General features: G+C 47.5%; 1 protein-coding gene across 3 annotated transcripts in view; it reads right to left on the reverse strand.

The window, feature by feature from the left end:
• The window catches only part of prkcq (protein kinase C, theta), a 142,488-nt gene that overhangs the window by 12,225 nt on the left and 102,437 nt on the right, over positions 1–27,826 (reverse strand). For all 3 annotated transcript variants that reach the window (XM_070897119.1, XM_070897118.1, XM_070897120.1), the window contains 5 exons: positions 23,692–23,846; positions 20,391–20,564; positions 13,777–13,868; positions 7,465–7,527; positions 1,686–1,824 (listed from right to left, as the gene is read on the reverse strand). In XM_070897119.1, coding sequence (XP_070753220.1) covers positions 1,686–1,824; positions 7,465–7,527; positions 13,777–13,868; positions 20,391–20,564; positions 23,692–23,846 — 623 coding nt within the window. The remainder of the gene's footprint in view (positions 1–1,685; positions 1,825–7,464; positions 7,528–13,776; positions 13,869–20,390; positions 20,565–23,691; positions 23,847–27,826) is intronic.

A 27,826-nucleotide genomic window follows, 5' to 3' on the forward strand; every position in this document is an offset into this window, starting at 1 on the left:
TTGAGATGTCTGGTGGTCATGAAAGACTCTATATAATATAAATGCAAGTCTTTCTTTCTTTCTTTAACCTGCCAGTATTAAGCTTTTCTGTTTTTATTTCAACACTTTCCAGTCTATTTGGTATTTATTCGGTGACAATCTATTCCACAATAGATCTGGCAATTTCTTCGACTTTGTAAAAGTATTTACAACTGGTTGCGGTCATGATTGTAATGTATTTGCTTCATGGATACTTTGCTTAAGAATTTATATCAACACATTGCTATGAAGAACTAGTTGGTTTATTAACAAAGGTTTAACAATCACACTACACATTACCAGTTCATCCACCAGGCTCACAACTGCATACCTCATCGTGGATGACCTAGACCCAACTGGCCGGGGTTTTATTGAGTCTTGTGAACATCACATGACTGGCTAAGCCACTCACAATGCAACAGCTCTACAACTCTTTTGGAGTAAACAATATTAAACATTAAATCTTAAACATTAAATTGTGCCCCCCGATCTGGGGGGCACTCCAAACATTTCCAAAGGCCCTTTTTTGTTTTTTATTGTTTTTTTTTTTGTATTTTTGTAGTTTTTTTTGGTGGTTTTTTTTGGGCTCTAAAACCATAATTTACAAGTGCCCCCTATAAAAGGGGAGGGGGGACACTAAAAACCCGGCAATTAAAACAAATTAAACTTGAAAACATATAAAATCAAATTAAAATTTGGTTGCCGGGGGTGACAATGCACTCCAGTCCCTCCGGCGCCCACCTCTCGCGGAAGGCCGCGAGCGTACCGGTGGACACCGCGTGCTCCATCTCTAAGGACACCCTGGCCCGGATGTAGGCGTGGAAGAGAGGCAGACAGTCAGGCTGAACGACCCCCTCGACCGCCCACTGCCTGGACCGGCTGATGGCCCCCTTGGCCGTGCCCAGAAGCAGTCCTACGAGGAGGCCCTCGGACCTACCCGTTCCCCTCCACACAAGGTGCCCAAAGATCAGGGGTGTGGGACTGAAGTGCAACCAGAAATTGAGGAGCAGCCCCTTTAAATAATGGAAGAGGGGCTGCAACCTCGTACATTCCATAAAAACGTGGAACACGGACTCCTCCAGACCGCAGAAATTGCAGGCGGCCTGGGAGCCCGTGAACCGGCTTAAAAATTTATTGCACGGGACTGTTCCGTGCACCGCCCTCCAGGCCAAGTCCCCGATAAATAGTGGGAGGACTCCCGCGTAGAGTGCCCTCCATCGGGGACCTCCGTCTCCTCCGGACGGCAAGATGGTACGCCATGGCGTGTCCGTACGGCAGGCGAGGATGGCAAGGTGGAGAGTGTGCAGGAGCAGCCCGTACAGGAAACCTCTCCGCACAGAACTGAAAGGCACGGAGGGGATTTCCTCGAGGCGGCTCAAGTTGTGAGGCGCCGGCTCCCGAGGGAGGTTCCAGGGTTTGGCGCCGATGAGGAATTCCATCCGAACGGGGGTCAGTTCGGACGGGATCTCCCCACGTGCTTGAGCCTCCTCGACACACCCAACGGAGTCAGGGCCCGGAGCTGTTTTTAGCGACTCGATGTCATCGACCGCGCGGCGGACGTCGGCCGAATTTAGGCGCCGCGCCAGCGTGTCTGGCGCCATGCAACAGCTCTACAAACCTGTGAGCATCCTCACAGCGATAACTGCAATGTTAACAGACGCACTGACCTCTGGAGCGATATAATCAGGGGTTCCACAGAAGGTGCAGGTCCTGGCACCGTTCAGGATATTTTCTTTACACATGCCAAAATCTGCAATTTTAATGTGGCCGTCTCTGTCCAGCAGAACATTATCCAACTTCAGGTCCCTTAAGCACAAAACATTAGGAAGGTAAGTGAAAAAGCAAAACACTGCGGATGCGGAGAGTCTGAAATATATGCAAATGCAGGAAATACTCAGCGGGTCAGGCAGCATCTGTGGAGAGAGAAACAGAGTTAGCGTTTCAGATGATGAAAGGTCATCGACCTGAAACGTCAGACTCAGGCCTACGGCCAGGGTGATCTTCTGGACTCCGATTGCCTGGATGGGTCGGAGAGGAATTTTCCCAGATTTCTTTCCCCCCCCAATTGGCCTGGGTTTTTATCTGGTTTTTGCCTCTTCCAGGAGATCGCATGGCTCTGGCTGGGATGGAGTGTAGAATGTTTCAGTGCAGGGAGTGTCGCAGTTGTGTGGGGCAGACTGATTGGGCCGGGTGCTCTTTGCTTTTCCGCCATTGTTCATTGTTCACAGGTTTATATGTAACCTTCAGGGCTGCTGACCCAGGGCCGTGCAGCTCTTTGTCGGCCGGCTCGGACACGATGGGCCAAAATGGCCTCCTTCTGCGCTGTAAATTTCTATGTTTCTACTCTGTTTCTCTCTCCACAGTTTCTGCCTGACCTACTGAGTAATTCTGTTCTTATTTTATACTAGAAAGGTAAGTATTCAGTGCTAAAAAAAAATGAATATAGACATCTGCACACATAAACTAGATAAATATACACATGGGATATAAGTCCGTGTGTACGTTTATTGCTGCATACACAGAATATATACATACTTTCGATATATAAAGACACATACATATATATATTCAGGTGCATACATATACACACACATGCAAGTATATTTTTATATTCAGATATAATCCCGCGACTCCCAAACCCGCGACCTCTACCACCTAGAAGGACAAGGGCAGCAGGCGCATGGGAACACCACCACCTCCACGTTCCCCTCCCAGTCACACACCATCCTGACTGGGAAATATATCGGCCGTTCCTTCATCGTCACTGGGTCACAATCCTGGAACTCCCTCCCTAACAGCACTGTGGGAGCACCTTCACCACACGGACTGCAGCGGTTCAAGAAGGCGGCTCACCACCACCTTCTCAAGGGGCAATTAGGGATGGGCAATAAATGCCGGTCGTGGCAGCAACGCCCACATCCCGTGAATGAATAAAAAAATATATATAGACGTACAGACACACACGCAAAGAGGAAAATAAAGATGCGCGCATTTTTGTGGTCTCATCATGAATATACCTTTAATAGTGTACATTGGGAAGATGACTAAATTAGGAATTATGAGATACTAGAACAGCTAAAATAAATGTCAATTTTATTGTTTTATTCCTCCGCAATTTTAAGTGTTTCTCTTCCTTTTGTTTAAGCCGGGCATCATATTGACTCATTGTTCATTGATACCTTCAGCCTCGACTCATAGGAACACGATAGGGTGAGTTTTCTGATAACCAGCTCCTGGAACCGGAGTTTGCTCGCCAGGAACTGCGCTTTAGGAAATACTTTCACGTGCGATTTCCTGATTTGCGCTTCTGGTGGGAGAGGCTCAGAGTCTGGGCATGCAACCAGAAAATTCACAACTTTCCCGATAAGCTGTGCGGCCGTCCATTGCTCTGGAGGTCCCGCTCAGCTGGCTCACCGACTTTTAAATGGAGAAACCCTGCATGCACGGAATTGGGAACGGACTGCGCAGCCCCTTAAAGGGGCCGGGCGGGCCCCCAAAAGAAATTAGAGGGAACATCACTTAGAACTGCTGAAGCCCTCGTCCATGCCTTTGTTACCTATGGACTCGACTATTCCAATGCACTCCTGGCTGTCCTCCTACATTCTACCCTACGTAAACTAGAGGTGATTCAAAACTCTGCTGCCCCGTGTCCTAACTCGCACCAAGTCCCGCTCACCCATCACCCCCTGTGCTCGCTGACCCGTGTCCTAACTCGCACCAAGTCCTGCTCACCCATCACCCCCTGTGCTCGCTGACCCGTGTCCCACTCACCCATCACCCCCTGTGCTCGCTGACCCGTGTCCCACTCACCCATCACCCCCTGTGCTCGCTGACCCGTGTCCCACTCACCCATCACCCCCTGTGCCCGCTGACCCGTGTCCCGCTCACCCATCACCCCCTGTGCCCGCTGACCCGTGTCCCACTCACCCATCACCCCCTGTGCTCGCTGACCCGTGTCCCACTCACCCATCACCCCCTGTGCTCGCTGACCCGTGTCCCACTCACCCATCACCCCCTGTGCTCGCTGACCTACATGTGTTGTCAGGCCAGATACCACTCGGTTTTAAAATCGTCATCCTTATTTTCAAATCCCTCCATGGCCTCGCCCCTCCCTATCTCTGTAATCTCCTCCAGCCCCACAATCCCCCGAGATGTCTGCACTCCTCTAATTCTGCCCTCTTGAGCATCCCTGATGATAATCACTCAACCATCGGTGGCCATGCCTTCTGTTGCCTGGGCCCCAAGCTCTGGAACTCCCTCCCTAAACCTCTCCGCCTCTCTACCTCTCTTTCCTCCTTCAAGACACTCCTTGAAACCTACCTCTTTGACCAAGCTTTTAGTCACCTGCCCTAATTTCTACTTATGTGGCTCGGTGTCAAGTTTTCTATCTCATAATACTCCTGTGAAGCGCCTTCGGACGTCTCACTATGTTAAAGGCGCTATATAAATATTGTTGTTGTTATGAAACCATTCTGCCCATCGAGCTGGCTGCTTCCTCAGTCCACACAGAATCTACAATATCCGGGTCCTCCTTACATCGCCCGAGAGAAAGTTACCGATTGATCCCAAAGGTAATTAAGCAAAATATCAACGTATTCATCCATCCTCACACCTTGAGATATCCAACCCCTGTGCTGCTATTATTTACGTACAACGTCCCTTCCACCTACGCACCTTAGGAACCATTGTATACCACAGAGCATTTGATTATCTTATCTATCCTTGCAACTACCAATTGCATTACCAACCAAATATTTATTCAGCTCTTTTACAGCACTTACAGCAGGATGGAATGTGCCACGCTGCAAATGGCAGGGCAGGAACGTAAGAAATTGGAGCAGGAGTCGGCTATTCGGCCCCTCGAGCCTGCTCTGCCATTCAATGAGATCGCGGCTGATCTTCTACCTCAACTCCACTTTCCTGCACTGTCCCCATATCTCTTGATTTCCTTAATATTCAATAATCTATCGATCTCTGTCTTGAATATACTCAACGACTGAGCCTCTCTCAACCTCTGGGGTAGAGAATTCCAAAGAATCACCACCCTCTGAGTGAAACAATTTCTCCTCATCTCAGTCCTAAATGGCCGACCCCTTATTCTGAGACTGTGACCCCTGGTTCTAGACTCCCCAGCCAGGGGAAACATCCTCCCTGCATCTACCCTGTCAAGAATTTTATATGTTTGAATGAGATCACCTCTCATTCTTCTAAACTCTGGTGAATATAGGCCTAGTCTACTCATTCTGTTCTCTTGGTACAATCCCCCCATCCCGGGAATCAGTCTGGTGAACCTTCGCTGCACTCCCTCAATGGCAAGTATATCCTTCCTTAGGTAAGGAGGCCAGAACTGTCCAGGTGCATCGGACCCAACAATTAATGGGCCACGCCATCTCCAAAATCAATTTATGTTTCCTGCTCGAGCTTTGCAGTTTGCTTGACAAGAATTATTTTACAGAATGGGGAAGGACTGAACCTCTCCTGGCAATGGGGCCGGATTAAAATGATTACTGCACGCAGCAGAACCAGAGTAAATACATGCAGATGTGAGGGAGTCAAGTTACAAAAGAGGAGAGTAATGGAAACCGATCCGGGGAGCTTTGCACCAGGGCAAACTGACTTTGTTTCATTAATGGGCAGCTTTGTGATCCTCTTGGATTTAAAAAGGTCCTGAGCGTCTGAGCTAAAAGCACAACGTGGGGGATATTACAGCAGGTGCGCCTGGTGATTGGACGATGGCTTCATGCACCGATTGAGACCAAAGATCTGTGTCTGGAATACCGACCCATCTTTTTCCTTTCCCGCACGCAGTCAGGCCGTGTATTTCACGCAATTTATTTACAGATCCAGAATTCTCTGAACAGGGGAGAGGCTGAACATTTCTTTAAAGATCCTCCCCTGCCCCTCCCCAACTGTCGTTCCGTTGATTGCAATGCAACAGATATTGGGTGGGTTCTATAACGGACGGACGCACTGCCAAGGTACTGCCAGGGTTACATTTACTACCAGGCTATTTCAAGATGACTGCCAGGCGCTGAAGCTGAAAATGACCCCCAACATGCGGGATTGTGGGATACTGTGCGCACTGATTTGTTGCAATTGAGTAGTTTGAAATCAATACTTTGATTGACTCACTTTGAAATTACTTTGAAACACAAAAGGGTAGTATGCAGGTACAGCAAGTGATCAGGAAGGCCAATGGAATCTTGGTCTTTATTGCAAAGGGGATGGAGTATAAAAGCAGGGAAGTCTTGCTACAGTTATACAGTGTATTTGTGAGGCCACACCTGGAATACTGTGTGCAGTTTTGGTTTCCATATTTACGAAAGGATATACTTGCTTTGGAGGCAGCTCAGAGAAGGTTCACTCGGTTGATTCCGGAGATGAGGGGGTTGACTTATGAGGGAAGGTTGGGCCTCTACTCATTGGAGTTCAGAAGCATGAGAGATGATCTTATCGAAACGTATAAGATTATGAGGGGCTTGACAAGGTGGATGCAGAGAGGATGTTTCCACTGATGGGGGAGACTAGAACTAGGGGGCATGATCTTAGAATAAGGGGCCGCCCATTTAAAACTGAGATGAGGAGGAATTACTTCTCTCAGAGGGTTGTAAATCTGTGGAATTCGCTGCCTCAGAGAGCTGTGGATGCTGGGACATTGAATGGATTTAAGACAGAGATAGATTGTTTCTTAACCGATAAGGGAATAAGGGGTTATGGGAAGCAGGCAGGGAAGTGGACCTGAGTCCATGATCGGATCAGCCATGATCGTATTAAATGGCGGAGCAGGCTCGAGGGGCCGTATGGCCTACTCCTGCTCCGATTTCTTATGTTCTTATATCTCCTCTCCCAGCCAACAAAGTTACGCGTGGTATCACGGGTGGAGTTGATCTATGGCTCTAGTGCGGAACGTGCAATACTTGACTGGTTGCCTGTTTTACACCCCGCCCGGTTTGTTTCCTGGGGCGGAGTGTAAAATGGGCCGTCTTGCACAACTGCCAACATTCCCCGTGACCTGCAAGGCCGAATGGTCACGCTGCGCTCCAGGGAATCCGGCTTGCTGCCTTTCCCATTGAGAAAGCCATACCGTGCCGCACCGTGAATCGCCCGCGGCATCACGCCAATCAACATCAGAGGGAACACGGACAACTGCCCAAAACCAGTCTCACCCCGCACACCTTCTGCAACGACCACGGAAGTCGAGAAATTATGGTTTGCCATATTAGCATAATTCCTCTTAACACAACTGTGCGGCATTGCCTATTTTAACAGAGACGCTAACCAGTTTCTTTTAAGCAAGGTTAGCAGCTCAGAGAAAGGGAGGCGATATTTGTACACAAGCACATTTCTCAGTTTGGGCTTGTTGGAGGTATTTTCATTCACAATCCTTAATCTGCAACTAAAAACAGAGAGTTAGACGCAAAATGTGCTTTCTCGCGCCTTAAGTACCTGTAAATAATTCCTTTGGCATGAAGAAACTGGAGACCACAAATGATTTCTGCAGCATAAAACCTGCAATGAAATATATTTCCATGAGAAAGTGTAACATGAAGAATATCTGAAAGAATATGATTAATACATATTATCCTGCGCTTACCTCCTCTCCAGCTGATCTGCAACAGCCATTACCTGCCCAAATTTCTCCTTCTCTGGCTTGGTGTCAAGTTTTTTGTCTTATAACATTCCTGTGAAGCGCCTTGCGAAGTTTTACTATGTTAAAGGCGCTATATAAATACAAGTTGTTGTTGTTCTTCTTCTTAGCTCTCTTATTACAGAACCTAGTTTGTTCTGACCCAGTTCTTGACCCTGCTCTTCTGAAGACTCTCACTCAGTGGGTTCCCACCAGGTGCTGGTGACACTCTATTAGTGTCAGTAGAATCTCAGTGAGTAGCACCCTCACCTCTGAGTTAGAACTTCGATCTTAACTCCATTTTCCCTCCCGATCCCCATATCCCTTCATTTCCCGAGAGTCCAAAAATCTATCGATCTCAGCCTTGAATTTACGCAACCATCTCAGCATCCACGGCCCTCTGGGGCAGAGAATTCCAAAGATTCGCCACCGTCTGAGTGAAGAAATTCCTCCTCATCTCAGTCCTCAATGGCCGACCCCTTATCCTGAGACTGTGTGACCCCTGGTTCTAGACTCCCCAGCCAGGGGGAAACATCCTCCCAGCATCTACCCTGTCAAGCCCTCTTACATTTCAATGAGATTTTAAAGGGTCTGAGTGCCTTAATAATACTGGCAAGAGAATCAAAACGATGTGAGTTCTTTAGATTCAACTACATTGCACAGGAGGGTAGGTAATGCATATTTGGAACAGATTGCCCAGTGAAGTATAAGCTGCTGGCAAATTCAAGTAAAACTAGATAGATGCTTGATAGAGAAAGAGACTGAAGGCATGAGAGACAGAGATTTGTCACATTTTTGGATGAGACGTTAAACTGAGGTCCCGTCTGCTCTCTCAGAAGAACGTAAAAGATCTCATGGAGATCTTAGGAGTTATCCCTGGTGTCCTGGCAAATATTTATCCCTCAATCACTAAAATAGATTATCTGGTCATTATCACATTGCTGTGTGTGGGAGCTTGCTGTGCGCAAGTTGGCTGCCGCGTTTCCCACATTACAACAGTGACTACACTCCAAAAGTACTTCATTGGCTGTAAAGCGCTTTGGGTCGTCCGGAGGTGGTGAAAGGCGCTATATAAATGCAAGTCTTTAAGTTGCACAATATATGTTTAGAACAATGAACTTGCGGGGCTGGGAACCAAGATCAACGACGGAAGAGTTGGGCCTTACGCTGGCCAGGAAAGAGACGGAGAGGTCGAGCAGATACAGCTATGAAACTCTCAGCACGGTGCTGGGGCTGCAGTAAAACGAAGCAAAACACGGTACTGCTTTGCATTGGGATTCAGAGCGTTGTGCCTGTGGCTGACAGCGAGTGCAGTCCTTCACCGTGCTACTCCATCACACAGTGCTTGTGGGCGTTAGTACACTGTACCGTCCTGCTGCCTCCCCATCGCTAAATCAACTGAGCCCCAGGTGATACCAGGAGCTCATTATTCTAATGAGGATGCATGAAATAAAGAGCATGTACAGACTGTGGCGTCTTACAGCTTTAAAATGGATTTCACAGAAATTCAGCCTAAAGGGCACGCCCGGATTTGTTTCATTTTTAAAATTCGCACTAGTTCGCATTTTGCCCCGAAAGTGCAAGGTCGTTATGGAGTGCTTTGTGCCACAGCAGAAAGGACATTAGCAAGGAATTCGGAACCCACGGATTCAAATAGCAGCCAGAGAAATCTCACACAAACACGTCAATGTCATCATCATCATCATCATCATCAAAGGCGCTCCCTCGAGTCCAGGATGACTTGCTTCCTCGTCAGACGGTTCACAGGCGATTGTTTCAATGAAGGACCTAAAAATTCCAGGTCCCGAACTAAATCTTGCAGTTCCTGTGAAGCTGCCTGCGCGTGGATTTTTTTAACGTGGGGTGGCCGTTGCACACCAGCCACCACACGGGGCTTGACAGAGCCGGGTCTTGGTCCAGCGGCAAGGGTTAAGCAGGACGACTGGAGACCTGCTCTGCTGCACGGACCCAGTGCGCCCACACATATCGCACAGTGTGGGCTGGGCCCGTGCTGCCCCCTGGGCCCTTAGCCTCTCCTGGGCCCCAAACTCACGCCTCTCCTGGGCCCAGATCTTGATTACGTCAATGTGAATGCAACAGTAAAACACGGCGGATTGCTGGGAATCTAAAATGAAAGCAGAAAATGCTGGAAATGGTCAGCCGGTCCAGCAGCTGCCAAGACCTCGCGCCAGTTCTTCATCGACCTGAGACGTTAACTCTGTTTCTCTCTTTCCACACATGCTGCCCAACCTGCTGAGTATTTCCAGTATCTCCTGGTCTATTTTCTGTTACGGTGAATACTACACAGTGCCCTTTCATCCCGCGTTGACTTGACAATGAGAGCTGTTAGCGGGGGAGGTGCGGTGTCTGCGAGCTCTGATATGCCGTGGCAGGGCACTGGGTTCTCATTCCCCTCCACACAGTCCTGACTTTAGGAATTACTGACGCCAGGCAGGGAAACGTCAAGGGGAGGCTGGGTGTTGTCCGTGGGGAAAGAGGGAAAAGCATTGAAATAGGCTGTTACACTGCTCCAAAAACAGGCCTGTGTTCCTGTGTAACATCAAAGAATCATAGAATGATACAACAACAATCACTTGTATTTATATAGCGCATTTAACGTAGTGAAACGTCCCGAGGCGCTTCACAGGAGTGTTATGAGATAGAAATTTGACACCGAGCCGCATAAATAAAAATTAGCGCAGGTGAGAGGTCGGTTTTAAGGAGCATCTTGAAAGAGGAAATTGAGGTAGAGAGGCGGAGAGGTTTAGGGAGGGAGTTCCAGAGCTTGGGGCCCAGGCAACAGAAGGCACGGCCACCAATGGTTGAGCGATTACAATCAGGGATGCTCAAGAGGGCAGAATTAGAGGGGCGCAGACATCTCGGGGGGGGGGGTTTGTGGGGCTGGAGGAGATTACAGAGATAGGGAGGGGCGAGGGCCATGGAGGAATTTGAAAACAAGGATGAGAATTTAGAAATCGAGGCGTTGCTTAACTGGGAGTCAATGTAGGTCAGCGAGCACAGGGGGTGATGGGTGAGCGGGACTTGGTGTTAGGACACGGGCAGCCGAGCTTTGAATCACCTTGAGTTTACGTAGGGTAGAATGTGGGAGGCCAGCCAGGAGTGCGTTGGAATAGTCAAGTCTAAAGGTAACAAAGGCACGGATGAGGGCTTCAGCAGCGGATGAGCTGAGGCAGGGGCCAGAGATGGGCGGAGGAGGCTATTCGGCCCATCATGCCTGTGGCGGCTCTGTGGTAGAACAATCCATCCTTTCTGTCAGCACGGACTGGACCTCTGTCTTAGTTGGAAACCTTTCAATAAGTCATTTACTTCTAGTCATTAACAAAAAGCAGCAGCAGTAAAGGGGAAATCCCAAGAGAAGTCACTTGGCTTGTTTTTTTGGTGCCCATTAAGGTGAAAGATATTAGTGCTGGGAAATAGAAGGATGTCCATTTCTGGGACCCAATCCCAACATTGACGGGTTGGGTGTAGGCAGGTTAGATAAAGAGCACAGCTCCCTCTATTCTGTCCCAGCAACATCCCACAAACCTTAGCCTCAGAACAGCACCTCGAAAGATAAGTGTGAAAGGGGGAAAAATAGATTATAGGCCGGTTTGAGGCGGTGACACTGCCTGGTCGCTAACGTTAGCGCCGGGCGGATGTTTACCGCCTCCAACCGGGATATTGGTTTTTAGCGCCCCAAGAGGGGAGTGGAGCGCTAAGCGAAGCGTTCCCCACCCCTCTCAGGGCGCTAAAGTTGAATCGCGGGGCGCTATCGCGGGAGCGCTGATGAAGTTCTGGCGCTAGGAGGAATCCTACATCCCAGCATCGAAAGGAGAGGTCAGCTGGACCACCCGAAATAAATGCACGGGAGGTGAGTTGACCATTTTTAAACATCGGACAAAGTTAAGAAAATCTAAATAAAGTGTCATCATAGGCGGTCCCTTGAACGAGGATGACTTGCTTCCACAAGAGTTCACAGATGTTTCGATGAAGGAGCCGATGTTCCAGTCCTGAACTCCAATTGAAGGGTGGAAGATGCCTGTGGGTGGATTTTTTTAACGTGGGGTGACCGTTACACACCAGCCACCACACGGGCTTGACAGAGCGAGGTCTTGGTCCAGTGGCAAGGGTTAACCAGGACGACTGGAGACCAGCTCTGCTGCACGGATCCAGTGCGCGCACATATCGCAGTGTGGGCTGGGCCCGTGCTGCCCCTGGCCTCTTTTAAATGAAGTGTATGTAAATGGGAAAACCTCACCTTCTAACCACTCACCGGATGATCCGTTCCGGTATCGCCGCGGGAGATCGGAGAACGCCTGCTTTCACCGGCGCGATGAGCGGCAGGCGCTAAGGCAGGCGACCCCATTGAAGTTCCCGACCGCGGTGCTAACGGGATGTTGCACGCGCACTGACGTCACCAAGTGGGCGCCGCTCGAGTGCGTGGTACTGTTGCCGGTATCCCTCCAATCAAGTTCTCGGGAGGCGCTGACAGCGCGGCGCTCCACCGGTAAGTGCTTAGAGCCCCATTAGCGCGCCTCTCAGTGGCGTTATTCCAATCAACTTTTCACCCTCAGATTATTCCAGCCATCCTGCAGTCCCTCGGAGTGAGATTTCCAACAGGGGCAGAATTAGCGCAGTCCTGCGTTTTATTATAGGCTGCTGTAGAAAAAGAATCAGAGGATTTTTCCTCCTGTGTGTTTTCACTTGGGCCTCTTCATGGTCCATGAAGCAGGCTGAGGTCGTTAGAACAAGGTACCCAAACTAACGGGATGGCAGGAGACCATTTTGCCATCTTGCAAGTTCCTTTACTTGAACATCAAATCTGGGGCTAATGACACGGCACTTGTTCAGTCTGCCTGTGAGATTAACAACAATTTTTCCACCCCTATGGTCATCGATAATTGCCAATGAGGCCATTGCTTCATCATTACAGTCAGGAGTCTCACAATCACTTTGGAGCATGGCCGGATGAGAACTTGGCGTTTTCCGCGTTTCTCGGCATTGTTGGTGCTTTGGTTGAAATTGTCTGAACACATGTCATGTGTGTCAGCCATCTGAGTCGAGGTCACGGGGGGTTGAAAAGGCAGTGCTTATTCCCACTGCACCGCTCGCCCCCACCTCCCCAGCCCCATAAGGGAGATTGTGTCAAAGGACAATTTTATAAATGGAAACATTCTGCATATTCCCAAGGGGCAGGGACTGGTTGATTTTCTCAGTGTTGTTATTGAAGGAGGAAAGATGGTTTGGCATTCAACAGGTCACACAGAGCCCGGAGCCCTCAGTGCAGAGCGGCACAAGAAAAGAAAGGCTTTGATGCATCTCCTGAAAGGCTTGAAAGTCCCAGCGAGCATTAAATCATATATCGAACTCTTTTGATCTATTCACAAGCAGCGCGCAGAAATCTTTAGCCTAAGAATCCTACCCAGTCTTATCACTTCTTTCATAGGCATCAGGATAAGGAAAGTCTTTGTTGGGTGGGAACAAATCATAAGTTCTTTCAACTTTTGAGAGTTTAGCAGATGCATATTAAGGTGCTGACAACATATGGTGTACTTTTTTGTTGCGTTTTATTTACCGCGGTTTCCTTTTCCTGGATTTCCCGCTGTAATATTTTGGAAATTCTGCCTTAAGCATGTTCTGGGATTGGTCAATCCTGCCAACCTGTTACCGAGACATATATAATTAGCGTTTAGAAGAATGAGAGGTGATCTAATTGAAACAGAACATTCTTAAGGGGGGTTTGACAGGGTTGATGCGGAGAAGATGTTTCCCCTGCTTGGGGAGTCTAGAACATGGGGGTCACAGTCTCAAAATAAAGGGGTCGGCCATTTAGGACTGAGATGAGGAGAAATTATTTCATTCAGAGGGTGGTGAATCTTTGGAATTCTCTGCCCCAGAGGGCTGTGGAGGCTCAGTCGTTGAGTATATTCAAGACAGAGGTCAATACATTTTTGGGAACAAAGGGAATTAAGGGATATGGGGATAGTGCAGGAAGGTGGAGTTGAGATAGAAGATCAGCCATGATCTTATTGAATGGCGGAGCAGGCTCGAGGGGCCGAATGGCCGACTCCTGCTCCTATTTCTTATGTTGAGGGTAATCAAACAAAGCTTCAGAATAAAGGTCCACTTACGTTGCTCTTGGGGTGTCAAACTTCTGGCAGCTCTGAATGTGAAACATCAGGTCCCCGCCATTCAGGTATTCCATTACAAAAAACAGGTTCTCCTGTAGCAAGCAGAAATAGCAAAGGTCATAGTATCACACAGCACAAGAGGAGGCCATCAGTTCTCATAGAATCACCGACATTTACCGCACAGTAGGAGGTCATTCAGCCCATTGTGTCTGTACCGGCCGAAAAAGACCAATCCCTAGTTTATCCCTCAATCAACATCACAAAAACAGATTATCTGGCCATTATCACATTGCTGTTTGTGGGAGCTTGCTGTGCGCAAATTGGCTGCTGCGTTTCCCACATTGCAACAGTGACTACACTCCAAAAGTATTTCATTGGCTGCAAAGCGCTTTGGGACGTCCGGTGGTCGTGAAAGGCGCTATATAAATGCATGTCTTTTTTTTTTGCAATGAGTCAGCCCTGTTTATTTTTCCTGCAAACCTTCTGTATGTGTCCCTGGAGTAAAGAATGAAAGTTTTGGTCTGATTGCGCACCAGATTTTATTGTATTGTTTGGACTGTTAGGGATGAACACAAGCACTTCTGATAGCTTCTTGATGTATATGTTTTCAGACAAACTTAATGGCACGTCACACATACACACCTGTTAGCTACATTTTTTCAATGGCTCATCAAATACTCATGCTCCCAATTACGTGCAGTGTTACCCTGTGAAAATACTGCTTGCACAGAATGATCCACAACTGTGAATGACTTTGTAAACCTTTTATATTCTTTATTGCCAATTTGGGTCTGCAAACTGTGCCAAATACTCAGTAGGAAAAATATTAATGATGATCTGTTTTCCAATCTCCAATCACCTTTCCCTGTTCCTCACACCCATTGTTGCTAAAGCCCTTTAGATATCTCCACTGGCTTCCACTCACCGGCCTCTCAAGTTCCATCTACAAAAACTCACAATTCATCCTAAACTCTGCTACCCACAGCCCGCTCCGTGGTAAGATTAACTCACCGCTCTCCTCCGTCCTCGCTGGCCTCTACCTGGTCCCACCTCCCAAACGTGTAGATTTCAAAGCCTTAGTTCACGCTTGCAAACCCCTGCATAGCCTTGCTCCACACTCGCTCTGCAACATCTTCCAACTCCACGCCTCAAACTCCTGTCCTTCAGTCCTTCCCTGCACCTGCCTCTCTTTGCTTCATCATTCATAGAATCATAGACATTTACAGCACGGAAGGAGGCCATTTCGGCCCATCGTGTCCGCACCGGCCGACCAAGAGCTATCCAGCCTCATCCCACTTTCTAGCTCTTGGTCCGTAGCCCTGTAGGTTACATCCAGTGCCCTGTAGGTTACTTCAAGTGCACATCCAAGTACTTTTTAAATGTGGTGAGGGTTTCTGCCTCTACCACCCTTTCAGGCCGTGAGTTCCAGACCCCCACCACCCTCTGGGTGAAGACATTTCCCCACAAATCCCCTCTAAACCTTCCACCAATTACTTTAAATCTATGCCCCCTGGTTGTTGACCCCTCTGCTAAGGGAAATAGGTCCTTGGATGTGCACCTGAAGTGCCGTAACCTACAGGGCTACGGACCGAGAGCTAGAAAATGAGATTAGGCTGGGTAGCTCTTTGTCGGCCAGCGCAGACACGATGGGCCGAATGGCCTCCTTCCGTGCTGTAAATTTCTATGATTCTATAGATTGCCTTCTCCAGTTAATGAGAACATAAGAAATAGGAGCAGGAGTGGGCCATTCGGCCCTTGAACCTGCTCCACCATTCAATAAGATCATGGCTGATCTGATCTTGGCCCCAACTCCACTTCCCTGCCTGTTCCCCATAACCCTTGACTCTCCTGTAGTTCAAGTATCTGTCTTTCTTTTCATAACTCTGTAAATACTTTACTAAATAATGAGTTATTTAGTACAAGAAAATAATAAGAAGAAATGAGGAGTGGATAAGTAACAGTAGACTGAAAAATGCCACAGCATATCAAAAAAGATAGCAACTGACTATAAGGAAATCGTTAATTGAATACACTTGTATTCCTGCAGATAATAAACTTTTAGTTTAGCAGACACCTTTTATTATATTCAGGGCTGACTGTGTATATATATTTAGCGATAGCGAGCAAATGTCACAAATACAATGGTACACATTCTGGAAGATTTCAACACTTTGCAAGTCTGTGTTAAACAAACAAATCTGCTTTGTAATTACTGCCAGATAGTCTCTATTCTTCACAAATCCTCCTCAATTATCCGTTATGCCCTGTGCAATCACTCCAGTAATCCCGACATACTCACTCCTTAGGCATTTAATATTCTTTATGCAATCATTCCCTGGTATCTAATATTCCCTCCATAATTACGGATGTGTATTCATTATTCTCAAAGCAATCATTCCTTGTGTTAACCAGGTAGGCATCAAATATTACATCGCTCCATTCTCGTGACGCTTTGTTTCAGCTGATGTACAGATTTATTTTGGTATAAAGCTGTGTTTCTTTTATCAATGAGGTGCAATATATATATATATATATATATATTAAAAAGAATCAATAACATGATGTGCTTCTGGACAGAAAAAAAATCATCCCTGGGCTGAATTAGGGTCCAAGTATGGATTTGTGCTGAGCTAGAAATAAATTGATTGTACGTGGCTGTAAGTGGAGAAACAAAGTGTTGGTTGATTCACAGACAGGGGCGGGAGCGGGGGTGGGGAGGGGGGTGGGGGGGGGGGAAGTATTAGGAGGTGACCTTTTCTTTGCTAGAGTTTATTTTAAATGGGTTAACGACGGTGTAAAAATAGCGCACAAAATAATTTGATGCGAGTCACACAGCGTGGAGTGCAGGAACAGAGGAGCGACCCCTAGGTGGCAGTGTTCCCTCGCCTGACCCACCCACTGCACTTTGCAGCTTGATTAATAAATGTTTCGAGATATTTATCATTTTAATAGCATTAATACAAGTAAATAGTTTTATTTTATTGCAAAATGGTTCCACTTGAATGTTGCTCTGAGCAACGCTCCATCACATTAGAGTGAAAGTTTGGCATTATCACAATGCCCTTTTGGATAAATGTCGATTAAGCTGTACCTGAGGGTGTGAATTATTCAGGAATCCATCCTGTTTATGTGAGTTGGTCTGTCCCCTCATCTACATTTTTGTCGACAAGTATTGATTCATTCTGGAATTTCAGAACCGGGCCCCAGTTGGAGTTTTGCGTGCAATTCTGGGCACCAGACTTTCGGAAGGACGCAAAGGCTTTGGAGAGGGTACAGAGGGTACTAGAATGGTTCCAGGGCATCAGGGGACACAGCTCCATGCATAGACTGCAGAAGCAGGGAAGGCTAAGTGGAGGTTTGAGCGAGGTGTTTAAAACCATGAAGGGTTTAGACAGAGTAAATAAAGAGAAGCTGTTCCCAATGGCGGAAGTGGCGATAACCAGAGGACGCAGATTTAAGGTGATTGGCAAAAGCACCAGAGGCGTCATGAGGAAAAACTTTTTTACACAACGAGTGGTGAGGATTTGCAACGCACTGCCTGATAGGGTGGTGGAGGCAGAGTCAATAGTTGCCTTCAAGAGGGAATTGGATAAATACTTGAAGGAGAAGAAATTGAAGGGTTATGGGGACAGAGCGGGGGAGGGGGACTGATGGGATTGCTCTTTGAAAGAGCCGGCGCAGACTCGATGGGCCGAATGGCCTCCTTCTGTGCTGTACAACTGTACAATTCTAATAACCAGTGCCTACCAAAGCCACAGATCCTGCTGCCCAGTAAGTCCCACCAAACCAGAAGATCCCTCAGGCCATGAGTGTAATTAGCAGACGGGTCTATGAACACAGAGACTTACTTTTGGGTACTCCTACTTTAGCAGAGTGTCATCAATGGCAGGCAGTTCGGCATCTGTCATTGGGAACTTGGAGAATAAAGTGGGGGAATACACATTAAATGGTAGGACACTGAGAAGTGTCGAGGAACAAAGGGACCTTGGAGTGCAGGTCCACAGATCCCTGAAGGTAGCAGGCCAGGTGGATAATGTGGTTAAGAAGACATATGGAATGCTTGCCTTTATTAGCCGAGGCATAGAATACAAGAGCTGGGAGGTTATGCTTGAACTGTATAAAATATTAGTTAGGCCACAGCTAAAGTACTGCGTGCAGTTCTGGTCACCGCATTACAAGAAGGACGTGATTGCACTGGAGAGGGTACAGCGGAGATTTACGAGGATGTTGCCGGGAGTGGAGAATCTTAGCTATGAGGACAGATTGAATAGGCTGGGTTTGTTTTCCTTGGAACAGAGCAGGCTGAAGGGAGACCTCATTGAGGTGTATAAAATTATGAGGGGCCTGGATATAGTGGATGGGAAGGATGTCAATAACCAGGGGGCATAAATTTAAAGTAATTGGTCGAAGGTTTAGAGGGGATTTGAGGAGAACATTTTTCACCCAGAGGGTGGTGAGGGTCTGGAGCTCACTACCTGAAAGGGTGGTAGAGTTAAAAAGTACTTGGATGTGCACTTGAGGTGCTGTAACATACAGGGCTACGGACTTAGAGCTGGAAAGTGGGATGGGGCTGGGTAGCCTTTTGCTGGCCGGCGTGGACACGATGGGCCAAAATGGCCTCTTTCCGTGTTGTAAATTTCTATCGTTCTATGAACTCCAAGAGCGGATAGAGTTGGAGGCTTGCATTTTTGTGGGTCTTGTCGGGTGAGATAGAGTCTGCACTTGGAATGAAGTGCCTGGAGCTGTATTCCGTATCTTTTCCCGATAGATCACGGATCTCCAGCTTAATATGCAGCAGCAGCAATTCATTTAGAAAGAGGTGACTATTATTTTTATTGCTTCTGAACCGACCACTTTGCCAGTTAATTCTCTCATGCCACGCCATGTCTCATCCCATGAGTCACCGCTTTCAGCCAGGCGGGATGGGCAGTGAACGACCCCTCGACCTATGCTAAATGCTTCCTTAAAACAGTCGTAAGCAAGTGCCCCAGGGAACTGTGGATTGAATTGTCTTCTGATTGTCCATCCCTCCATCAGGCAAGAAAACCGTGCCAGGTGTAGGAATTCACAACATAGGTGAATCAAAGGAGGTGAGCATCGAGAGCATGGTACATTACTGAAGCAGCGTGCTGTACCACCGGGTTCTTAGAATCGTAGATATTTACAGCACAGAAGGAGGCCATTCGGCCCATCGTGTCCGCACCGGCCGACAAAGGGCTATCCAGCCTCATCCCACTTTCCAGCTCTGGGTCCGTAGCCCTGTGGGTTACTGCACTTCAAGTGCACATCCAAGTACTTTTTAAATGCGATGAGGGTTTCTGCCTCTACCACCCTTTCAGGCAGTGAGTTCCAGACCCCCACCACCCTCTGGGTGAAAACATTTCCCCTCTAAACCTCCTATAAATTTCTTTAAATCTCTGCCCCCCTGGTTGTTGACCCCTCTGCTAAGGGAAATAGGTCCTTCCTATTCACCCTTTCTAGGCCCCTCATAATTTGATACACCTCAATCAGGTCTCCCTTCAGCCTCCTCTGTTCGAAAGAAAACAACCCCAGCCTATCCAGTCTTTCCTCATAGCTAAAATTTTCCAGTCCAGGCAATATCCTCGTAAATCTCCTCTGCACCCTCTCCAGTGCAATCACATCTTTCCTGTAATGTGGTGACCAGAACTGCACGCAGTAGCCTAACTGTGGCCTAACTAGTGTTTTATACAGTTCAAGCATAACCACCCATCTTTTATATTCTATGCCTCGGCCAATAAAGGCAAGTATTCCGTATGCTTTCTTAACCAGCTTATCTACCTGGCCTGCTACCTTCAAGGATCTGTGGACATGCACTCCAAGAGCCCTTTGTTCCTTTACACTTCTCAGTGTCCTACCATTTAATGTGTATTCCCTGGCCTTGATAGCCCACCCCAAATGCATTACCTCACACTTCTCCAGATTGAATTCCATTTGCCACTGTTCTGCCCACCTGACCGGTTCATTTATATCTTCCTGTAGTCTACAGTTTCTTCTTCATTATCAACCACACGGCCAATTTTTGTATCACCTGCAAACTTTTAATTCATACCCCCTATATTCAAGTCTAAATCATTGATGCGACGGGATTGGACAGGTTAGATGCAGGAAGAATATTCCCGATGTTGGGGAAGTCCAGAACCAGGGGGTCACAGTCTAAGGATAAGGGGTAAGCCATTTAGGACCGAGATGAGGAGAAACTTCTTCACTCAGGGAATTGTAAACCTGTGGAATTCTCTACCACAGAAAGTTATTGAGGCCAGTTCGCTAGAAATATTCAAAAGGGAGTTAGATGTGGGCCTCACGGCTAAAGGGATCAAGGGGTATGGAGAGAAAGCAGGAAAGGGGTACTGAAGTTGAATAATCAGCCATAATCATATTGAATGGTGGTGCAGGCTCGAAGGGCCGAATGGCCTACTCCTGCTCCTATTTTCTATGTATCTATGCTTCTATGTTTCTATTTAAAAAGCAAGGGACCCAGCACTGAGCCCTGTGAAACCCTTCAGGAACTTCTCAACTAACAACATGAAATCCTGTTCAATAATTGCAAACTATTTGTTAAAAATTAAAATGATTAAAAAAAACCCACATCCTACCTTAGTTTGGAATGTGCAGTAGAGATGAGTGAGAAATGGATGTTCCCAGGCAAGAGAGAGCACCCTTTTTTCGACCATGGTGCATTCCACATCATCGTCCATCAGCACCACATCCTTCTTCAATGCTTTAATGGCAAAGAACTGATTCTTTTCTTTTAGCTCTGCAAGGAAGACCTGGACAGGAGTCAAAGGGAACAGGAAGGCTGCTGTTAGCAAGGTCAGCAAGGTTTACAATTGCAAGAAAGCTCCAGTAATAAGAGGAGATTTGATCGAGGTGTCTAAAATCATGAAGGGTTTAGCTGAGAGTAAATAAAGAGGAACTGTTCCCAGTGGTGGAAGGGTCAATAACCAGGGTACACAGATTTATGGTGATTGGCAAAAGAACCAGAGGGGGCATGAGGAAATCTTTTTTTAACACAATGAGTGGTGAGGATGTGTGGTTAGTCTCTCAACATCATTATAGGCAGTCCCTCAAAATCGAGGAAGACTTGCTTCCACTCTAAAAGTGGCTGAACAGTCCAATACGGGAATTACAGTCTCTGTCACAGGTGGGACAGACAGTGGTTGAGGGAAAGGGTGGGTGGGACTGGTTTGCCGCACGCTCCTTCCGCTGCCTGCGCTTGATTTCTGCATGCTCTCGGCGACGAGACTCGAGGTGCTCAGCGCCCTCCCGGATGCACTTCCTCCACTTAGGGCAGTCTTGGGCCAGGGACTCCCAGGTGTCGGTGGGGATGTTGCACTTTATCAGGGAGGCTTTGAGGGTGTCCCTTGTAACGTTTCCTCTGCCCACCTTTGGCTCATTTGGCGTGTAGGAGTTCCGAGTAGAGCGCTTGCTTTGGGAATCATGTGTCGGGCATGCGGACAATGTGGCCCGCCCAACGGAGCTGGTCGAGTGTGGTCAGTGCTTCGATGCTGGGGATGTTGGCCTGATCGAGAACACTGACGTTGGTGCGTCTGTCCTCCCAGGGGGATTTGCAGGATCAAGCTGGCTGGCTGCGGGAGGGAACCCAAGGCCTTGCATTTAAAATCGGGCCCTGCTGTTAAATTTGGCAGGCCCAGCAGGAGATAACCCCGACTCGGAGGCCCCCACCCCGGCCCACGAGACACCTCCCCTGAGACAATACCTGCCACAGAATGGGAGTGCTCGATTACATGATAGGCATGTAATGTCCTGGGAGGACAGGGGTTAAGGTTTTACTCACTGCTTGCTTTATGTGGAAGTGTAAGGCAGTAGCATTGAGTTACATTAACAGACAGTTAATATAGTCCCGGTTTATTTTAACTGCGGCCACGAAATATGTGGATTTCTGCCAATTGCACTGATTTACGTGCTCCGTTACCAGGTGGATGCTTCTGAAGACAAAGGTCACACAGTGTTGTATGTGGAAAAGAAATTGCAAATTCTGGAAACTTGAAATGAAAATAGAAAATGCTGGAAACAGACGTCAGGTTTACCATCATCATGAGTAAAGGCAGCTCCACTTTCAGTGTTCAACTCCTCATTACAGTTCCTCCGATGAAGTACCTCGAACCGAGATATTAACCTGCTTGACCCACAGTGCTCCTCCAGCAGTCTCTGCCTTTAACTGGCAGAATATTGTGTTGTTTGATGAAGTTCCACGGGGCAAGATCTCCCACTGTTAAGTTCAGAATAACTCCACGAGGCTGTGTTGTCAGCTCAAACCACTGTGACCTTGGTCTCTTTAATATAACTCCAAAGTGAGGCAGTAACGTGGTGCGCTGCCTTTTATACCTGCTTGCACCAGGGTACACAGGTGACCCACAGGTCTCCCACAGGTGTGCCCTCTAGTGGCAAGTCTTGCACACAGGTGAGGTTCATATACATCACACCCACTGTGCCTTAACACATCCGGACACGGCAGGAACATTTCCAGCATTCGCTATCTCCCAACAAAATCGGATAAGTGCGCTAAAAAAAGCATCAACAACTTGCATTTATATAGCGCCTTTGACGTAGTAAAACATCCCAAGGCGCTTCACAGGAGCGTCAGAGATAGAGGGACTTGCATTTATATAGCACCTTTCACAACCACCAGACGTCCCAAAGCGCTTTACCGCCAACAAAGTACTTTCTGAAGTGTAGTCCCTGCTGTAATGTGGGAAACACGGCAGCCAATTTGCGCACAGCAAGCTCCCACAAACAATGTGATCGTGACCAAATAATCTGTTTTAGTGATGTTGATTGAGGGATAAATATTGACCCCAGGACACCGGGGATAACTCCCCTGCTCTTCTTCAAAATATTGCCGTGGGATCTTTTACGTTCACCTGAGAGAGCAGACGGGGCCTCGGTTTAGCGTCTCTTCCAAAAGACGGCACCTCCGACAGTGCAGCACTCCCTCAGCACTGCAGTGGGAGTGCCAGCTTAGATTTTTGTGTTCAAGTCCCTGGAGTGGGACTTGAACCCACAACCTTCTAACTCAGAGGCGAGGGTTCCCTCCAATATTTATGTGGCCCACGCGACCCCTTTAACGGGCAGTGTGGGGCCATTCAGAATTCCACGCACGCGCGTTTTTTCCATTTAAAAGCTGGCTGACCGGCTGCATGTGACCCCAAGAGTGCTGTGCGGCCACGCAGCTTAAGGGTAACGTTGGAGGTAGTGGTTCCTCAATAGCTTCAGTGGAGTTGGTGCAGAAGATCAGCCATGATCTTATTGAATGGCGGAGAAGGCTTGAGGGGCCGATTGGTCTACTCCTGTTGTGGCTCAGTGGGTAGCACCCTCGCCCTCTAAGTTAGAAGGTTGTCGGTTCACGTCCCACTCCAGGAACTTGAGCACAAAACTCTAGGCTGACACTCCCGTGCAGTGCTGAGGGAGTGCTGCACTGTCGGAGGTGCTGTTTTTCAGATGAGACATTAAACCAAGGCCCCCATCTGCTCTCTCAGGCAGATGTAAAAGATCCCATGACACTGCATTTCAAAGAAGAGCAGGGGAGTTATCCCCGACATCCTGGACAATATTTATCCCTCAATCAACTGAAACAGATGATCTGGTCATTATCACATTGCTGTTTGTGGGAGCTTCCTGTGCTCAATTTGACTGCCCATTTCCCACATCACAACAGTGACTACACCCCAAAAGTACTTCATTGGCTGTAAAGCACTTTGGGATGTCCGGAGGTTGTGATAGGCGCTTTAGAAATGCAATTCTTTCTTTTTTTTGCTCCTAATTGTCCTTATGTTCTTAAGTGCGTGGGTCTGTGTGTGTATTCGTGCAATCATTTGTCCCTGTCAATCGCCTCTAACATACAGTGTTTGGTGCGCAGAATTTGACATTTCTTACCTTGCCAAAGCTACCTTTTCCCAACATTTTGTGCAGGATAAAGTCATCAACGGTAAACCTGTGCTGGTCGATTCTGGTGGGCTCTGCATATGTGGGCGAGTCAGGGCTTGTGTCCGCACCCTCTGTCGGCATTTCCCAGGTGATGCCTTGTACATCTGGAGACAGAAATGCGGGAAACTCAGGAACATGCACGGAAATTAGATTCGCAATGCCGTGAAAAAAAAGATTTGAGAATAAATATTTCCCTCCTTCTTACAGAGCTGGTCCTGACCACAGAAATTAGGTTACTTCTCTCAAGGTGTAATTCATATTGGTAAAAGATAACATGAAATCATTGAATGGGGTCAAAGTGCAGATCAGCCACGATCTCATTGAATGTCAGAAGAGGCTCGAGGGGCTGAATGGCCTCCTCCTGCTCCTATGTTTCATCAATTCACAATTCAAACCAAAACTCGGGGACAGTGCCGAGGAACTGCTACCTTGTTGGAGGTGCTGTCCTTCAGATGTCCTGCCTGCCTATCCCATGGTACTATTTGCAAGGGTATAAGAGTGAGGAAGTTTTGCTACAATTGTACAGAGCCTTGGTGAGACCACACCTGGAGTATTGTGCACCATTTGGGTCTCCTTATCTAAGGAAGGATATACTTGCCTTGCAGGTGGTACAACAGAGGTTCACTAGATTGATTCCTGGGATGAGAGGGTTGTCTTATGATGTGCGATTGTGTAGGATGGGCCTATACCCTCTGGAGTTTAGAAGAATGAGAGGTGATCTCATTGCAACCTACAAGATTCTGAGGGGGATTGACAGGGTAGATGCAGGGAGGATGTTTCCCTCGGGCTGGGGAGTCTAGAACCAGGGGTCACACAGTCTCAGGATAAGGAGTCGGCCATTTAGGACTGAGATGAGGAGGAATTTCTTCACTCAGAGGGTGGTGAATCTTTGGAATTCTCTGCCCCAGAGGGCTGTGGAGGCTCAGTCTCTGAGCATATTCAAGGCTGAGGTGGATAGATTTTTGGCGTCTAGGGGAATCAAGGGATATGGAGATCAGGCGGGAAAGTGGAGTTGAGGTCGGTGATCAGCCATGATCCTATTGAATGGTGGAGCAGGCTCGAGGGGCCAAATGGTTGACTCCTGCTCCTATTTCTTATGTTATATAAATGGAAGTCTTTATTTCATTCATCTCTTGTACTTGAAATGGCCACTTGAGGGAGAACGAGGGAGCGGACACAGAGCACGGCCAGTGATCGTATTCCCTCACAAATGAAAGTAAACAAGAAGAACAAGCAACAGCTGCCAGTCCCTATCGTTTCCCTCGTAATCTTCACGTTAACAATTTCTACCGGTAATCAACGTAGCACAAAATCGGTTACGATGCTGCAAGTCTTATGAACACACACTTGTGAGGAAAGAGTCTGCCTTAAACTTATGCAGTAGTTGATGGATATTAAACTATCACTAAAGATAAGGTCCCCTGGACCTGATGGCCCGCATCCTCGGGTCTTAAAAGAAGTGGCTGCAGAGATAGTCGATGCATTGGTTGTAATCTACCAACATTTCCTGGATTCTGGAGAGGTCCCAGTACACTGGAAAACCGCAAATGTAACACCCCTTTTTAAGGAGGGAGACAGAAAGCAGGAAACTATAGACCGGTTAGCCTAGCATCTGACATTGAGAAAATGCTGGAGTCCATTATTAAGGAGGCAGTAGCAGGACATTTAGAAAATCATAATGCAGTCCAGCAGAGTCAGCATGGTTTTATGAAAGGGAAATCTAGTTTGACAAATTTGCTGGAGTTCTTTGAGGATGTAACGAGCAGAGTGGATAAAGGCGAACCAGTTGATGTCATACATTTGGATTTCCAGAAAGCATGCAATAAGATGCCACATAAAAGGTTACTGCACAAGATAAGAGCTCACGGGATTGGGGGTAATATATTAGCATGGATAGAGGATTGGCTAACGAACAGAAAACAGAGAATTGGGATAACTGGGTCATTTTCAGGTTGGCAAACTGTAACTAGTGGGGATCAGTGCTGGGACCTCAACTATTTACAATTTATATTAATGACTTGGATGAAGGGACCGAGTGTATTGTCGCCAAGTTTGCTGATGATACAAAGATGGGTGGGAAAGCAAATTGTGAGGAGGACACAAAGAATCTACAAAGGGATATAGATAGGCTAAGTGAGTGGGCAAATATTTGGCAGATGGACTATAATGTGGGAAAATGTGAGGTTATCCATTCTGGTAGGAAAAATAAAAAAGCAAATTATTATTTAAATGGGGAGTGATTACAAAGTGCTGCAGTACAGAGGGACCTGGGGGTCCTTGTGCATGAAACACAAAAAGTTAGTATGCAGGTACAGCAAGTAATCAGGAAAGCAAATGAAATGCTGGCCTTTATTGCAAGGGGGATGGAGTATAAAAGCAGAGAAGTCCTGCTACAACTGTACAGGGTATTGGTGAAGCCACACCTGGAGTACTGCATACAGTTTTGGTCTCTGTATTTAAGGAAGGATATACTTGCATTAGAGGCAGTTCAGAGAAGGTTCACTCGGTTGATTCCTGAGCTGAAGGGGTTGTCATATGAAGAAAGATTGAGCAGGTTGGGCCTCTACTCCTTGGAGTTTAGAGGAATGAGAGGTGATCTTATTGAAACATATAAGATTCTGAGGGGGCTTGACAAGGTGGATGCAGAGAGGATGTTTCCCCTCTTGGGGGAATCTAGAACTAGGGGCATAGCTTCAGAATAAGGGGTCGCCCATTTAAAACGGAGATGAGGAGGAATTTCTTCTCTCAGAGGGTGGTGAATCTGTGGAATTCTCTGCCTCAGAGAGCTGTGGAGGCTGGGTCATTGAATATATTTAAGGTGGAGATAGACAGATTTTTGAGTGATAAGAGAGTCAAGGGTTATGGGGAGTGGGCAGGGAAGTCAGGATCAGATCAGCCATGATCTTATTGAATGGCGGAGCAGGCTCGAGGGGCCGAATGGCTGACTCCTGCTCCTATTTCTTATGTTACGTTCTAAATAACGTGACTGCGGGCTGACATTGGTACAGAAGGGAATGCTTTGCCTCAAGGCTAGCGCAGATTTAAAATATGAGCATTCAGGTAGTGTGTGATTTTTTTTTTTGAAGACATGAATCTGCCAAGTACTTGTATATTTATAGAAAATTATGTGTAACTGAAACCCATTAAGTGAAATCAGACGTGAGACTGGCTGAGGCTGTGACGGGGGCAAGGGTGGGTTGAATAGGCCCGGAAGACTGGTCCAAATGAAAAAAGAACCGCTACTGTGGGAGAGGGCTGAGAGCTTTTGAAGTTCTTGCGTTATAACCGCAGCTACCTCGAGGATCTCGCTGAAGATTTGAGTGATTATATAAGGAAGGCGAGGCCCTCAGGCCAAAGGAAAAGCAAATGTTTCAGACTGGGAGTTAGATCAGTTCATCATTGAGAACTACAAAACCGCGAGATTATGTTGAAGCATACTAGCGGACAAACGCGAACAGATTGATCTAATGCTGTACATTACATAGAGTGTACAGCACAGAAACAGGCCATTCGGCCCCATCGCTCCGTGCCGGTGCTAATAACCCACACCAGCCTCCTCCCACCTCTCTTCCTCTCACCCTGTCAGCTTTACCCGCTATTCCTTTCCCCCTCGTGTGATTATCCAGCTTCCCCTTAAATGCCTCTACGCTATTCGCCTCAACCACTCCCCTGTGATGGCAAGTTCCACATTCTAACCACTCACTGGGTAACCCGTCTCTGCCCATGCCTCAGCTCATCCGCTGCTGAAGCCCTCATCCATGCCTTTGTTACCTCTAGGCTGACTATTCCAACGCACTCCTGGCTGGCCTCCCACGTTCTACCCGACGTAAACTAGAGGTGATCCAAAACTCGGCTGCCCATGTCCTAACTCGCACCAAGTCCCGCTCACCCATCACCCCCTGTGCTCGCTGACCTACTTTGGCTCCTGGTTAAGCAACGCTTCAATTTCAAAATTCTCATCCTTATTTCCAAATCCCTCCATGGCCTCGCCCCCTCCCTATCTCTGTAATCTCTTCCAGGCCTTGAGATATCTGCGCTCCTCTAATTCTGCCCTCCTGAGCATCCCTGATTATAATCGCTCCAC

Source organism: Pristiophorus japonicus, chromosome 13 (assembly GCF_044704955.1).
Source record: "Pristiophorus japonicus isolate sPriJap1 chromosome 13, sPriJap1.hap1, whole genome shotgun sequence".
Lineage (NCBI taxonomy): Eukaryota > Metazoa > Chordata > Chondrichthyes > Pristiophoridae > Pristiophorus > Pristiophorus japonicus.